The 16,758-nt window shown below is 42.8% G+C and overlaps 2 protein-coding genes across 4 annotated transcripts in view; both read left to right on the top strand.

Annotated features, from left to right (window-relative positions):
* SLC23A2 (solute carrier family 23 member 2) overlaps positions 1-7,082 on the top strand; it is a 76,997-nt gene extending 69,915 nt beyond the window's left edge. The window contains exons 15-16 of the mRNA XM_032786749.2: positions 662-757; positions 1,587-7,082. Coding sequence (XP_032642640.1) covers positions 662-757; positions 1,587-1,819 — 329 coding nt within the window. The 3' untranslated portion in view covers positions 1,820-7,082. The remainder of the gene's footprint in view (positions 1-661; positions 758-1,586) is intronic.
* Positions 7,083-16,001: 8,919 nt separating this feature from the next.
* RASSF2 (Ras association domain family member 2) overlaps positions 16,002-16,758 on the top strand; it is a 43,298-nt gene continuing 42,541 nt past the window's right edge. For 2 of the 3 annotated variants that reach the window (XR_012655282.1, XM_032786761.2), the window contains exon 1: positions 16,072-16,227. The gene's annotated coding sequence lies outside the window, so the exon portion shown is untranslated. Of the gene's footprint in view, positions 16,023-16,071; positions 16,228-16,758 lie in introns of those variants that run through there. The other variant, XM_032786776.2, reaches the window with a different exon arrangement.

The following is a 16,758-nucleotide window of genomic DNA, read 5'->3' on the forward strand; positions in this document are numbered from 1 at the left end:
AATATTTTGAAGAAAGCCCCTGAACCAGAGCTAATTTTTTTGCTGAAAGATACAAGTCTAAACTAAATTTTAATCATGCTGCTTCAAAAGCAGATTGAGAGGCTAATCTAGTTGTTAATTTTGGCTGAGATTTATTTCAACAAAGCAAGGGAGAACTAAATTCAAAGCAATAATAGAGTAATCCATAATGAAGAACCTTGTAAACTACTTGCCAGTCCAAGGAATGATAGTTAATAGTTGGGCTGTTTTGTCAACATAATTTTGAAATTTGAAAAAATCTCGTATTTTTTATCTAGTGGTTTTTTCATTGCATTAGCAGAAGTGTCTCCCATAGATTTATTAAAGAAAACGGTCTTCTAAGCAATCTGAAATGAATGCCTTTAGGGTTGGTTTCCTGACTGGTTTAAATCCAGAACTGTAGACTCTAAAATGAGTAGGTAAGGCACATACTTTCCTCAGTCCTACATTCTAGAATAGATTAGTGGCAGATGCTCCTGTAAACTGTTTCCGAGGACCTAATCCTCTGCTCTTTGCTTACTCAAGCAAAGCCCCCTTGAGCTCACTGGGATTTTTGCCTGGTTAAATACATGAGATCAGGCCCCCAAATAGGGTGTTCACATGTAAAAACTGCAAGTCCTGACCTAATTCTTTCTTTTTCTAGGAATAGCAGGCATCGATCAAGTGTTAAATGTTCTTCTCACTACAGCCATGTTTGTTGGCGGGTGTGTGGCCTTTATTTTGGATAACACCATTCCAGGTCAGTTTTGTGATGATGATGTTGTATTTAAAATTTAAATGGCTTCACCTGCCTTTCTGAATGAGTATTCTCACTGTTAACTGTGGAGGCGGCATGGCTTGGAGATTAGAACACAGAACTGGGATCCTGGAGACCAGAGCTTAATTCTTGGCTTGAATTCACTGACTTGCCGTGGTCCCTTAGGCAAAGCATTTAATGTCTCTCTGCCAAAAGGGCAACGTAAGTTAAAAGATGTACTGATGATTACGAAATGAAACCAGGGGAAAAAACAGACCATTGAAGCCACTTCCTTAGTAGAAGATCATATAAGGCCTGATCCTACTTCCATCAAGTCACCATTGACATAGGACTGGTCTACTCTACGGGGGGCGGTGGGGTGGCGGGGGGAGGAATAAATCTAAGTTTTGCAACTTCAGCAACATAAATGACGTAGCTGAAGTCAACGTACTTAGATCTACATACCCCGGTGTCTTCACTGTGATATGTCGATGGGAGACACTCTCCTGTCGATTCCCTGTGCGCTTCTCATTGAGATGGAGTACCGGAGTCGACATTAGAGCGATCGGCGGTCGATTTATTGCGTCTGTACCAGACATGATAAATTGACCCCTGCTGGATCAATCGCTGCCCGTTGATCCGGCCGGTAGTGTAGACAAGCCCTTAATGGTGTAGGAACAACCCTCTACTAGAGGTTCTACCTTTGCAGTGAAGTTCTGTTTTTCCCTCCCTGAGAATACTATATGCCTTCCTAGACTGGCTGCTTGCGGAACATGATGTCTTTGAAGTAGAATGAGTTTCCCTTCCACATTTTTTTTTTGTTTAACTTCAGGAAGCCCTGAGGAGAGAGGAATCCAGAAATGGAAGAAAGGCGTGGGCAAAGGCAGCAAGTCCCTGGAGGGCATGGAAACATACGATTTGCCCTTTGGCATGAACTTTATCAAAAAGTACAGATGCTTCAGCTTCTTGCCCATCAGTCCCACCTTCATGGGCTACACGTGGAAAGGCTTTAGGAAAAGCAGTAACTGCAGGAGTTCAGATGAAGACTCTGAGGCTACCGTATAGCCTTGGTTGCAATTATATTATCTCGTTGTAGTAACAGATGTATTTGCAGTTTCTTGCTGATTAAGAAGCATTAAAATATATGTTTTGTATATCTGCATTTAAATTCTGGAACCAGAGCTGAGACAGATTTTAAAAAAAAAAGCTTTCCTGTTGTGGATGGTGATGGCTCTATATAGTGTGTCTGACTGCCTAATTGGTTACCAATCTGGGTAAAATTTAAGTGTCTGAGTCCCATTTTCAGAACAGGTTTAGGTCCCTAAGTGCCTAACTCACTTTTGAAAGTGGAACTTCAACTCCTAAATTGCTTAGATGCTTTTGAAAATCTTATCCTCTGATTATTTTATTTAAATCATCGGTGCTGGTGTTTTCAGCACATCCATTCCTGGCAGAATTAGTTGTGCCAGAAAATTTGAATCCGTGTGTGAAATGAGTAAATACCATTTTATTCACTTGTAAAACACAGACACCAATATCAAGTCAGTTGCATTTTTTTCCAGTTATGGCTCACACATTCCATATTTTTTCCACACAGCCACCTGTAAATCAGACATTATATCGTTGTGGCTAATGGTATATCACTAGAATATCTTTGCAATCATTAACAGTGCATTCAGAGATTTCCAGACGACAATTTCCTTACTAAATTATGCCAGATAAAAGCACTGATTTACCCATGTGATCTACTACTGTGCAAGAATCACTTCGATATCTCTTAGATATGTTGCTCTTGTCTACCTGGAAGCTTGCCACCTAACTGGTGCCTGAGTCGAAGTTCTCTTTAAGGGAAGTGTCAACTTTATTTTTACTTGGATAGGGAACTATTTAACTTCAAGACTGTTACATTTTCCTAGCCCAACAGCTTTTATCATTACAATACAGTGCATATATCCACTTTAATCACAGACTCTTCCTGAATGAAAATGTGAATTTGTCTAAGCAGCCCCATATATGTAGAAATCAACAGGGCAAAATATAAGCATTTGCTTATTCTGACTTGTACCTAATTTTTTTCATCCTGCTCAGACTACCTCTGTCTGACTAGTGCTGCTTGAATAAGAGTGGCCTATGTATATGCTGCCCTTTTTCACTCCTCTGGGGACTAATACAGCAGCTGTTTGTTTTTACAAGTGGATTTTTTAAATAGCAGAGACACTACATTTAGCATCATCATCCACTGGATGGTTTTAACGGGTATTGGGCCCAGTGACGGTGCCATTCAGATATTTTTTTTCTGGAATAGCCTCAGCTCTGATGTTATGTGGATGTTAATATTCATCATGCATTCATAATTATAAGGTTTTATTCATGTTTAATGTTCTTACTATTGCAAGTTAGTTTTAGACGTCAGTGTTTCAGTGTGGCCCAAAAAAGCATTTTTAAGCTGTGGAGATCATCAGGGAAGTGTAGTGTAATGTACTCTTAAGGCCAGTATGCTCTATGATGCTTGCATTTTGTATCTCTGGATAAAAAAATAAAGGTAGGGACTGTAATTCGCTAATATATTTATCAAAGTTGACTACTGGACAAGAGCAGTAAATTGTGTTGTTGAAGCATGGAAGGGCTGGGGTGGGAGAGGGGAGGGGAAGAAAATTGCTTAATGGATCAGTATTGAATAGTGCAGAGTCAAAATGATTCCATTGATATAGTTTTCAGCATGTCATGACTGTTTATGCAACATATTTTTATACAACTTTTTCCATAACAAACCATGTATTTGTTCTTGCTCCAAGGAACTTTCAGTAGTTTGCAGTTGTGGCATCAGTTAGACTTTGCTGAGAGCCAGTCAGAAGAATTACTGTGTAATAGACAAGGTTATGTCACCTGTAGTGCAAAGCTGATCCTGTATCTTTTATTTTGCTCTACAGGCCATGAGAGAGGTTACAGAAATTACCCATCTCCTTAGGAACGGATTTGGCCAAGAGCACTTATCAGTAACACTAAGCTTCTAAATTTTTCCACTTTTTATTTTATGTGCAACCAAAGATGTGAGGGAGTTTCAATTAAAAAAAGAAAAGCCGCTTGTATAAGGTGGTTATAATCACGTAAAATGCCAAAGCTGGTTCAATTATAAATGTGGGGTCAGGAAGGCAAAAGTTTGAATTAAAGATGATGCCACTCATCAAAAGCAGACTTCTCGATATTTAAAATCTAATAGTACATTTTGCTCTGTGGACTCAGCAGCGAATGTCATGTTTGAGGCTTGTCTGATCTTTTCCCGGAAAAGTATGTTAATGTAAGGCAGTGGAAAGAAACTAAAATCTTACAACAACTTTAGGAACCATCTGGCTACCTTACAAGATTGCTGGCAGAATGACTTGCATGTTAACCCTGTAATGCCAGGCAGCTTGTGCGTTCTTGTATTAGCATGACACGTCATGCGGTAGCAGACCACACAATGGGAAATCCTGACTTGAAAATTAAATAGATTTTTTTCCTACAAGATCTTTCTTTGGATGAAGTAAAGCACTGCTGCACACACACACAGAAATGGCCTCTTTAACATGTTTGAAAAAATAACCACTTTAAATAGTCTTTCAGTGCTGCATGGTAGTTTGAATCAAATAGTTGAACCGTCATTCTGAGAATTTGTTTTTCTGAGATACACTACCATTCTTGACAGAAGAAAGTACGTTGGCTTATGGAAAGCCAGAGTCTCCTCCACCTAAAATCTTATAGTTAGATTCTTTCCTGGTCCTACCACGCTGATTCCATTGACTGGGTGAGAGAAGTTTAGCAGACTTTATACTGGAAGATCACAATGTTTAGCTGACATGCTTTGCTTTTCTAGCCACCTTGAAAACTAGTATTTAATGTGGTCGAGCAGTCCATTTTGCAACCAAAATCCTGAAACATTTAACTTCTGAGAGGTGACTTCTTGCATCCTTTTCTTTTAAGAAAGCTGATGGTTAAGTTGAGCCTTAATTTTGCAAGGATAACCAGAAGAGAGCTGATGAAACACTGCTTATAGCAAAATGTTTTAACAAAGTCACTGGCAGTACACTTAACATCTGATGTTAACTGCAGCACCCAGAATGTTAGATGTCTCTTTGTGTATATCTTAGCTTTCTTTGATAAGAGGGGGGTGAGGGGGAAGCTCATGTGCACAGTTTTGCCTTGGGAAGAGAAATGCCCCTTCGTTTTGTGCGTCTGTTTTTGAGAGGAATCTACAATTGCCAATCAAATACTAAGTGCAGATTTTTAATACCCTTGTTTATGGTAGAAGAGTCCACACTCCCGAGAAAACAAAACACTTAAAATTTGAATTTTGGTTAGAATGGTGTGGAAATGCTGTTAACTTCAGGATGAGGTGCCGTAGGCAGATACGTTGCAGAATTTTGCTCTGTAATTTTGAAAAACAGTTGGATACTTTAAAAGTTTCTTGTTTACATTTATACTTAAAGGGGTAGGTTGGTGGGGGAGATGGGAATAGAAATATGGTTGTTATTGCAATACTATGTTTTTGCTGTATATGTAATTGCCTTTCTAATTGATAAATCAGACAATAGTGTATAAAGAAGACAACACCTACTAAAAAGACTAGAAAAAGATGAGGTGTTTCAACTAGATTTAAATATAGAATGGCAAATATTCATGGCAAAATATCATGTTGTTGTATCAAAGGTGTATAACTATATTCAAAGCAAAATAGCTTTGGGGTTTTGTAGCCATCCTTTTATTGTATTGATCTTTTTGGTTAAATTAAGAACTCTTGCTAACAAGTTTTCTAAATAGAACATTGACAAATTATGCATCTTCAAAATTACGTTTCATAGCACATTTACCTCTATGATTGACTAATGTCATATTAGGATGTGTTGACTGACTGGCTTGATCAGTAACCTACTGGGGAAAACATGACTACTTCTTTTTTTCTTCCAAATTCATACTCGGGATTTGCTTTACACCTTTTAATACTGACTTTCAATATGGCAACTTGGTCTGTACATGAATATTGCAGTATTTTATTTCCATATATTAAAAATAACATTTCCACTCAGGATAATTTTTACAGGTTTCCTGGGAGGGAGTGGTATGATTGTCATGACAATGTCATGTGATGATAGAATTTCTTCATTGACGAATCTATAGTAGTTGTGTATACTTTATTTACCCGTGTTTGTTATTCCTGAAAAATGAAGGGTTTCTTATTGTTCACCTCCCTACTGAAATATCCTTACTCGCAAAGTAGAAGCAACACTTACAAATTGAAATCCTTGGTACTTATTTATACCGCAAGAGGCGTCAGTCAGGTGAGAACAATCCATTATGGCAATACCTTCATACCAAAACAGTGTCTCAAATATTGAGTTGATTAATATCACTTATGGTTTAAGCAGCATTGCAGGCACATGTGGTTTACAAATAGCCAACATTTGATGGTTTAAGTTAACCATTGGATGTTTGCATACAATCCAAAGCAGCTTGTGCTAACATAATTTAGATCTGAATAAAAATGCCTGATGGACCCGCACAACCTAGCTTTAGTTTTTGTAAGTGGCCTTCTCAAACCAAAAAATACCACTTTTTCCTCTCCAGAAAATCTTCCAGTGGTTTGTTTCCCATTTGGTGCATGTCTTGTAGGACTTCTTGCTCAGGCTTATGTTAACCTTCCTGGACGTGGGATAACAAATATTGCATGTCCACCTCTTTATATAGCTATTTATAATACTGGAGGAGGCCACACGCTTGCCAGTATTTAGCTTCCGCCCATGAGTCTTCTATACAACGTAGTGCTGGGCTGCTTTAAGTGTTGGAGATTCATATTTAGCAACATCCAAGCCATTCCTGTCAGGTTACAATTTGATTGTGACTGTGCATTGTCATTGGTACTTATTAATATCGAAGATGTATTTAGACTTGCCTCCTGTGTTATCTGGCATGTATTGTGTCATCTTTGCATCTTGCTGCCAGTCCAAATTATTGTACTTTGTCTGTTTATAACAACCTTTGGCATAACAAACTATTGACTGTTCTTAGAGGGGATAAATATTTTTCATGAGGTTTTTTTGACTGACTTGGGCTGTAAACATTTTTATTTTGTTACATACCAAGGGTTTTCTGTTTTTTTATTTTATTTTTTGAGACGTGTAATTCTTTTATGGAGTTTTCATATTTTGTTTTTCTAACATGGCTTCATTAAACGTTTAAATATTTAAAAAATATGTAATATTTGGACCAGATGTTGTGAATAATAGTAGATAAAGCTATTTTATTCTGTATTTTTAAAGCCTTTAAGTATAAATAAACGCTGACATAGATGCAACTTGGCAGTTTGTTGGTAGTACTCACTTTTCAAGAAATATGGAACTTGCGCAAAGAGAAGCAATGGCTTATTTATAATTTTTATTTACAGCAATGTCTTGAATCTTCCAGTTGGGATTGGAGCTCTATGCTGTGTGCTTTACAAATACATTGAGGCAGCCGATAGGCTTACAGTCTAAATAGACAAGATAGGAAAAGGGTGGGAAGGAAAACAAGCACACAGATTGATCACAGCGCAGGTCCTTAGGAGAGCTTAGAACAGAGGCCCCCTTCTGGTTCCCAGTCCAGTGCCCTGTCTTCTAGACCGCAGTGTGTTCTCTTAATCCACTTTAAAGGGCCAATGAAGAGATTAATATTAAGATTCTAAGGGAATGTGTTTATTTTCCTGTTTTACTCCCTACCAGCGTATGAATAGACCAAATAGCTGTTCCAGGGCTTTTGTGCTATTTTTGCTACTATTTTTTAATGGCTTTTGAAAACAGCAGAGGTGATACATTACCTCTGCCAGAAATCAGACCAGTACGCTGCTTCCTAGGCTACACAAAGAGGAATATGCGGTTGACAGTTTTTATTAGACAAGCTATTCCTTAGAACAAAGTTGTTAAAATACAAATGATTGCACAATATGTACTCTGTGTGTGTGTATGTGCACATTTGGTTCTTTGGAGGTTTGGTTTTAAGAGGGTATGTCTACCCTGCTCCCCCCCATCACCACTTTGAATATTGTATTCTAAACTATACAGGATGCTAGTTCTTCAGCCTGGACTTTTGATTATAGAATTTACTCTTATTGCACTCAAAAGTGTGCACTCTCCTAACCTGATTCAGTCAGTTGCTATTACAAGAATTGGATACCTCTTGTCAGGGGGGTTGCGAGGCATGAATAAAAAGGAGGAAGTATCTGAATGAGAGAAGCTCGAGCCAGCTCGTTGAACTTGGACCCTATTGAGGGAAAAACACAGTCAGTTGAGTTTCACAACTGTCAGTCTAAATAAGTAAAGAACTCTCTCTCTTGTCAGGCATGTTCCAGGAAATCAGTTTTTAAAAAAATCAGTCCTCATCAGTAAAAAGAATAAATCATAAAAATAATCCATCTTTGTGCTACTGAGATTTGATCCAACCGTGTACCTAGCATCATGGCCATAAAGCCTGTTACAAAATGGCAGCGTCTGCGCGGTTCTGTCTATGCATCAGTTTAGCCGCACTATCTACTTTCAGGCATAAACTAAGGAGGAGTTGTGCATTGATCTGTTAGGAGCAAATCAAAGCGGGAAGCTCCTCCCTGAGCCATTAGAAGATGTTGGGAGGCACAAGCCCCAGGGTACTCTTGGCTAATTTCAGCAATTTGTATCCCCTGTGGGCTGCTGTTACTTTAACAATGTCAAGTGTGTAAAAAGTTGCCTGGAAGCTTCTGTACCTCTGCTTCACTTGCTCTGTCATTGTCCTGTATCAGTGGATTAGTTGTTCACACCATGTCCTTTTTCATATCAGTACAATCCAGAGTCTTTCCCCCTGCCAAGATCCAGCAGATGCAGGACCTTGGACAGCTGCTAATTGGGAAGTCAGGATCAAAGGAACTTCCCCTTTTGCCCTGCACTTTTTTAACTCCTGCTGGAGAATATGGGATGATGTGCTCTAGGAATTACATTGAGGGAGTTCTGGGGCCCCTGTTATGCAGTAGGTCAGACTAGATGATCACAACAGTCCCTTCTGGGCTTAGAATCTATGATGCTGTCCACATCAATTCCAAGAAACTGGAGAGAGCCTCCTAGCCCACATCAGCAGAGTTTTTACCATTGAAGCAACTGCATTTTTCCTTGGTGTGTTCCTCTGATCCTGACATCTGAGTGACAGTAAAAGAGTCCTTAATAGAAGGCAGTGCCAGTTGCCCTCTCCCGCCATTGATTAAATCCCACTGAACAGAAGGATTAAACTAGCTTGCTTATGGAAATGAATGACAGTAATACATCTATGAGGGAAGAAGCATGACCACTCTAGTAGTTAAAATGCAGGGCTGGGTGTCAGGAGGCCCGGCTTTTCTTCCTTCCTTTGCCACTGACCCACTGAGTAACCATGGGAAAGTTATTTAAGGCTTGATTGTCAGAGGTACTGAAGACAAAAGGAGCTGTGCATGCACATCTGAAAATGAGACATTTAATTTTCATTTCCAGAGAGAGAACTTCCTTTGCTGGCAGGGACTGAGCTTGCACAGTGTCTGGTAAACACGCTGAGCCCTGCGGAGAGATGCTGTAAGGTGCATATATGTACACAAAGCAGATCATCATCGCCAGGGGCTCCTTGGTTGTGTCTGCCTGTGACAATGGGGGCAGCAAAGATGAAGGGCAAAGAGAGTTTGCTACATGCCATGTACAGACCAGTAGTGCCACCTGGCTCATTCCCGTCTGTGCTGCAACACTTAAATGTGTAGGCAGATGATGGTGGTGCCACCTCGTATCCTGAAACAGTAGCTGTTTTAGTCTGGAGAGGGCCCGAATGAATGCTAGGGACTTGAGTTGGTCATTCTGTTTCATGGGGGAGTTTGAAATTTGTTTTGTTTCGGAACAAAAATAAAATATTTCAGAATTCCCTGAGATGGAATTATTGTTCGCTCTACTGGGAGCCTGCTCAGGCACCGTGCTGGAGCAGGGAGCCTAGGCTGCCAGAGATCTGTGACCTTGGAAACTGGGCTTCCAAGTTCCCAGCAGCCCACTGGGTGGGCTGCCAAGGAACCAGGTGGGTGAGCTGGCAGAAATCCAGGTAGAACTTCATCAAAATTAACTCGGTCCCACAGAACACTTTGATTCTGACAAACCAGCAACTTCTGACAAGGTGAAAGAAAAAAAAAAAGTAATCCAAACATCACCATCCAGTGCTACTAGATATCCCAATGCTTGGCTGTTGGAGGTGGTTTTAAAAAAAATCCTGAAACTTATTTTTGGAAAATGTTCTGGGTTTTCTTTTTCATTCTTTCTGCCTTTAAAAAAAAATACACTTTTCAGAAATAAAGAAGTCATCCAAGTAAAGAGTTGGTTTTAAAAAAAAAGGTTATGTTGAGAGTTTTATTGGCTTTTCCCAATTTCCTACAAAATATTTTGGAAATAAAAAAAAATTACACTTGCTATGTGCAAAGCGCTTTTACGAAGGAGCAGGAATCATTAACCCCATTTTACAGATGGGGCAACTGAACAATAGGAAGGCTAAGTGACTCAGATGAGGCTGCACCATGAGTCAGGCTGGAACAGAACCTGTGCTCTCTATGGTTGGCCATGGAGTGTCTCATTCTTCCTCATAGACATTAAAAAATAAACATTTGATTTCCTCGTAGAAGATGCTTTATTTAATACCAAGAGTAACGGGATTTGCTTGGAGATCTGTTGTAAGCTTTATTTTAATCAACACTCCTCCCAAATATTCTACTGGTATGGTCCTGCTGGTCAATTTCCCCCAGTAGACAAGCCATGAGTGTAAGGAGAGGATTTCTCTCTGTAGATGTCCACATCAAGAAATCAAAATGTCTCCTGTAGGTTTAAGAGGAGGCACTGCTGGACATTTTAACCTCCCATATTACTACAGCTGAATGTCAGTGTCTGAACACAGCTTTGCTGATACATTCGTTCAGTGACTGGCGATTTTGTGAGTGTGGTTTAGCTTTGCCCTCCACTCTCAAAGCTGAAAAATACAAGAGAAGCCGTTCTGAGTGACACAGCGTGGTACCAGCTTATACAGGTCACCACTGTTTAATCAGCTTTTCTGTTCATATTTAGAACCATAACACTAGAACCTTAATGCCCAAATACATCATCAGCAATTATTTGTTGCATCCATAGCATTGCCCATAATATATTGAGACATCGGCCCTGTGGGACAACAGGCCTCAGTTAATTTCCTAGTAATTAGATATTTGAGATGGCTGATGTCTCAATAAATTATTGACCTTTAGTACTTCACACTTATATAACAGCTTTCATCTGATGCTCATGCAGTGTATTGCAAACATTAAATTAACATAAACCCTTCTGGTACTCTGTTAACAGATGCTGAAACTGAGAGCTGGAGGTTAAAGCTAGGTACCCACATCCAGATTGAGGCATGTCAGGGTATGTCTACTCTGCATGCTAAGCCTGGCACTGTGGGACCCAGGCTTGTGGACTCAATGTTTCCAAGCCCGCACTTGAGTGTCTAGACCACATTGTAAACCTGGGTTTACAATTGGCAGCCCTGGGTCTCCCACTGTGCACTACACAGACCTGATGACTGGAGTCTGTGGCTTGAGCTGCATCCACACTGCAGCATGACAGGGCTTGAACCTGCGTCACAGTGCGAATAGGACTCTGAGCAGCGTTGCCAATTCTTGCATTTGTATAGCAAGTCTCACATTATTCCGTCTTTCTCTTAAAGCCCCAACTCCTGGAGGCAAGTGATAAACTGAGAATTTCAGCTTTCATTAAAAAAGTAAAAAAGGAATTTCTGGCACACATGGTTGAGATAAGCTTGAAACGTGATCCAAGTGTAACCTAGAAAGTTCAGAACCAGAAGGCAACTAAAAAGAACCCCAAATACAAGTATGATTAAAGCGATTTTTAAAGGAGTCTGAAGGTTTTTGAATGCCTGGGGATGGCAATACTGCAGCTAGCAGGTGCCACTGAGGCTGAACCAACATTTCGCCCCTTCAAAGTGAACCCTCCAGCTTAAGGTGGGATGGCTTGTGGGGGAGGCTTGCCCTGCTAAGACCCCTGCTGGTTCTGCTCTGTGGATGCACCCAGGACTACAGCTGTCAGGGCCCTCAACCCTGCATCTTCCACCAGCACTGTATTGGCAGCTGAGGGGAGGGAGGGAACAACTCAACCTCCTGGTGGAGCCAATGGAAAACTGAAAGGGGATTTGAGACTAAAGTCAGCCTGGAAGTAAATACAGATGTTGTACAGCAACATGCCATCTCTCTGCTCAGCCCATAGCAGCCACCGCCGCCACTGTCTGCACTTCCCCAAGGCCTGGATGTCAGCCCAGCTCAAGCTGCAGATTCCAGACGGTGAAGGGGGGTGTCAGCTAGTCTGAACCAGCTGTTGTAGGGGAGAGGACAAGCACACCTGCAGCTGGACTCCAGGGTGGAGCTGTGAGCACAGTCCTGCTACCCAGCGAAGCTTAGGTTTGGTTTTTCTGTGCAGCAAAAGAGCTGCATGAAAGTATTTTCACAGGCATTAGCACCTCTGGCTTCCTGTTAGGACAGCAGTGGCTCTGTCACAGGCCACAAAACCTCAGGAAACGAATACTAACCCCTCGCTTTTACATAGCGCTTTTCACCAGTAGAGCTCAAGGCACTTTACAAAGGAGGGAAAAATCCAATATCCTCATTTAGATTGAGATTGGACATTATGAAAAACTTCTAACTATAAGGCTAGTTAAACACTGGAGCAGGTTACCTAGGGAGGTTTGTGGAATCCCCATCACTGGAGGTTTTAAGGACAGGTTGGACAAACACGTGTCAGCAATGGTCTAGGTTTGCTTGGTCCTGCCTCAGTGCAGGGGGGCTGGACTTGATGACCTCTTGAGGTCCCTTCCAGCCCGACACTGCTATGTGCTTTTACGGGGCTGATTTTCAGCACGGCAGGTATCCAAGTGCCTCTTAGATATCAAGTATTTCAAAGCATCAGCAACTCTCTCTCTCTCCCCCTTTGTCCGGTCCTGAACTTTCCCATTATTTCTGGGATGCTCAGGCCCCTTTTAAAATAAATTGACCTGAAACACATCCACATTTAATTTAAAAAAAAAAAAAAAGCTTATCAAAACAAGCAAATGTTCACCACTGCACAAGATAGGGAAATGCAATTAGCCTTTTCAAATTGCATATAGAAAACTATGAACAACTGAAGAAAAAGACGGCAGTATTAAAATCAGAGTGAGCCAACCAGTCTGGATTGGGGAAATGATAAGGCTATATTATATTGGCATTGAGAGGACAAATTGAAGTAAACTAGAAGATGGACATACATATAGTAAGAGAGAATACAGGCAAATCACATCTTAGGCACATTTAACATGTGCAAATTCAGCTTTGCACGGTCGGCAAAAACAGGGGAAAAAAAAGAAAAATAACAATATAAAAACTGCATCTGTAGTGCGAGTGATTCCGCCTGCCATTTAACTCAATGAGTGTTTCACTATATGCGGTTTTCGCTTTAAGCGGTAACCACGGAACGGAACCCCCGCGTAAGATGAGACTTGCCTGTACCTGACTCAACGAGCTTACAGCTGCATAGACAAGCCAGGCATGTCATCACCAGCAACAGAGACAAGGACCAGCAGGGAAAGAAAGATAGTTCTAATGTAGCCAATTTAAGAAATTCTTTCCTGTCCCGCAGAACAAGTTCAGGACACCAATGCTACACAAACACACCAAGCCGCCATTGCAAGAGGCAGCTTGGAACAAAGAGTCAGTTTATGAAAGGGATTATATGATTGGTTTGCCTGTCATAGCAGGGGGCTGGACTCCAAGATCCAGCCCCATCCTATGTTCCTATGACTCCTACATTCTATTCTCAGCTCCGCACCAACCTGGGCAAGTTACTTAGGCCAGAACTTCTAGATACTTGCAAGGTGGTCAACACCGGGGTAGATCAGACCACTTAGGATATGTTTACCCTGCACACTAAGCCCAGGCTCTGACTCAAGTTTGAGCCCAAATGCCAATTCCATCCACACACATCAGCCTGACGGGTCAGCAAAGGCTCAGGACACAGGACCTTGCTAGAGGAGTGGACCAGCATCAGAGATTCCTGCATTGAGCCCAATAGCTTGTGCTAGAAGCTAGCATGAATAATCTAGAGCAGTGGCTCGCAGCCTTTCCAGATGCCTGTACCCCCTTCAGGAGTCTGATGTCTTGTGTACCCCCAAGTTACACCTCATTTAAAAACTACTTGCTTATAAAACCAGATATCAAAATACAAGTGTCCCTGGCGCACTGTTACTGAAAAATGGCTGACTTTCTCATCTTTACCATATAATTATGAAATAAATCAATTGGAATATAAATATTCTATTTATATTTCAGTGCATAGTATACAGAGCAGTATAAACAAGTCATTGTATGGCATTTTAGTTTGTACTGACTTCACTAGTGCTTTTTATGTTGTAAAACTAAGCAAATATCTAGATGAATTGATGTACCCTGTCATAAACAGATAGTTAAGGTTAATGTCTCTTTTACCTGTAAAGTGTTAAGAAGCTCAGTAAACCTGGCTGACACCTGACCAGAGGAACAATAGGGGGACAAGATACTTTCAAATCTTGGTGGGGGGAAGTCTTTTGTTTGTGCTCTTTGTTTTGGGGGTTGTTCACTCTTGGGACTAAGAGGGACCAGATGTCAATCCAGGCTCTCCTAACCTTTCTGAATCAGTCTCTCATGTTTAAAAATTATAAGTAACAGCCAGGGAAGGCAGATTAATCTTATTTTTGTTTTCTCGACCTCCAAATCTTCCTTTTTTGCTGAGAGGATCTTACCTCTGTTTGCTGTAACTTTGAACCCAAGGCTAGAAGGGGTTCCTCTGGGCTATATGAATCTGATTACCCTGTAAAGTATTTTCCATTCTGATTTTATAGAGATGATTTTTATCTTCTCTTTAATTAAAAGCCTTTTTTTCCCTTAATACCTGATTGATTTTTCCTTGTTTTTAGATCCAAGGGGCTAGATCTGGACTCACCAGGGATTGGTGGGGGGAAAATAAGGGGGATGGTTAATTTCCCCTTGTTTTAAGATCCAAGGGGTTTGGATCTGTGTTCACCAGATAATTGGTGAAGTCCCTCAAGGCAACTCAGGAAGGGGAAAGTTTTGGGGGGACAGGGAGTGATCCAGACACTAACTTCTGGATGGTGGCAGTGTTACCAGATCTAAGCTAGTAATTAAGCTTAGAAGTGTCCGTGCAGGTCCCCACATCTGTACCCTAAAGTTCAGAGTGGGGGAGGAACCTTGACATACCTCCTGGAAGACCTCTGTGTAGCCCAGGGGAACACTACCTCTGTTTGAGAGCCACTGACCTAGAGAAATGCTCAAGCTAGCTGTAAGGACTCTTAAGGATGGAGAATAGATGTCCCTTGGCAATCTGATCCAATGGGTAATTACCCACACTATTCAAATATTCCACTTTATTCCCAGTCTGAAAACACTTCAGTTTCTAGTTTATGGAGCTTGGATCTGCCTAAACCTTTGACATGGATTAAGACTCCTGCTCGCTCATTCCAATGATGCGTCAAACACCAGATGGCAATGACTCCTGGTCCCTACAGACCCATGCCGTGTTTGATCTGAGGTGACAACTAGGGTGACCAGATGGCCCGATGATATAGGGACAGTCCCAACTTTGGGATATTTTTCTTATACAGGCACCTATTGCCCCCCCTAACCCCATCCTGATTTTTCACACCTGCTGTTTGGTCACCCTAGTGACAACTGTGAGATGCAGTCATGAAAACCCCCAGTCTGGGGAGATCCTTTGGCCCAGACCCTCAAACGTAGCCAGACCCTTCAAGCCCAGGGCCTTTGTGACTCTCCACCAATGATTTTCACACAAGTTTTCTCTCTTTCCCATCACAGCTCTTCCCCCCTACCTCATCCCCAAATGATGTTAGTGCTGCTAGTGCCTCTCCAAACTCACTGCCCCTGTGCACTGGGCTTTCCAGGACATCCCCGTCCCAGCTCTAGCCCCTTTGGCCTCCCGAGGTTTGCAATCCCAGCCTGGTGGAGGCTCTCCAAGCCAGCCAGCCACCCTCTTCCTCCTCCTCCGTCCGAGGCTGATGACACTCCAAACTCTGGCAGCTGCTGAAGCCACTAACCAGCTGCGCATTGTCGGGGCGGGCCCCAAGGCTCCTCCTCCCTTCTCCCCACCGAGCAGGGGGGCTGGAGACACCAATGAGGCCGCGGAATTGCGCAGCCCAGCCGCGGCTATTGGTGCGGGGGGCTCCTATCAGCCGAGGGGGCGTAGGGAGACGGGGGAGGGAGGCCGAGAGAGACAGGCAGTGTCTGCAGCAGCTGCGCTGCCCTGCCCGCGGGTGGCTGATGGAGGCGCGGGGAGGGCGCCCGGAGAGGGCACCGAGTCGGAGCTGCGGGGCGGCTCCCTGGCGGGGCGGTTGCTGATTGCCCGGCTCAGCGCACGGTAAGCGCCGACCGCTCGCTCTGCAGCCCTGCTGGGGTGCACGGGTTTGGGGCGGGGGAATTGGGTAACAAAGGCAGGCTCTTGTGAGGGGAGCCCGGCCCCGGCCCCGGCCCCGGCCCCTGCTCATGGGCTGCAGCCTGAAAAGTTTAGCAGCCGCTTGCAAGGCTGCTCCCACGTCGTAAGAGGCAGCGTAGAGCGGCCGGGGGGCTGCTCAAGGCGGATCTCCCTGCGGGAGCGATCGGGGTGCATGTGGCGGGGTGTCCTGGAGCCGCATGGCCGCTGCAGAGCCGTACAGCCCTGGGGCAGTGGCTAGAGCAGTGGGCTGGGACCAGGATGCCTGGGTTCTGTTCCTGGCTCTGGGGGCAGGCAGGGAGGGGTCTCGGGATTACAGGAGTAGGCTAGGAGCAAGAGGTCTGGGGTTCTCGTCCCAGCTCAGGGAACAGGTGGGGTCCAGGACTCAGGACAAGGAGTGGAGATGCCTGGGGAGTTTTCTCCAACTTTGCCACTTAGTATCCGCTCTGGAGTAAATTG

Source organism: Chelonoidis abingdonii, chromosome 2, assembly GCF_003597395.2.
Source record: "Chelonoidis abingdonii isolate Lonesome George chromosome 2, CheloAbing_2.0, whole genome shotgun sequence".
NCBI lineage: Eukaryota > Metazoa > Chordata > Testudines > Testudinidae > Chelonoidis > Chelonoidis abingdonii.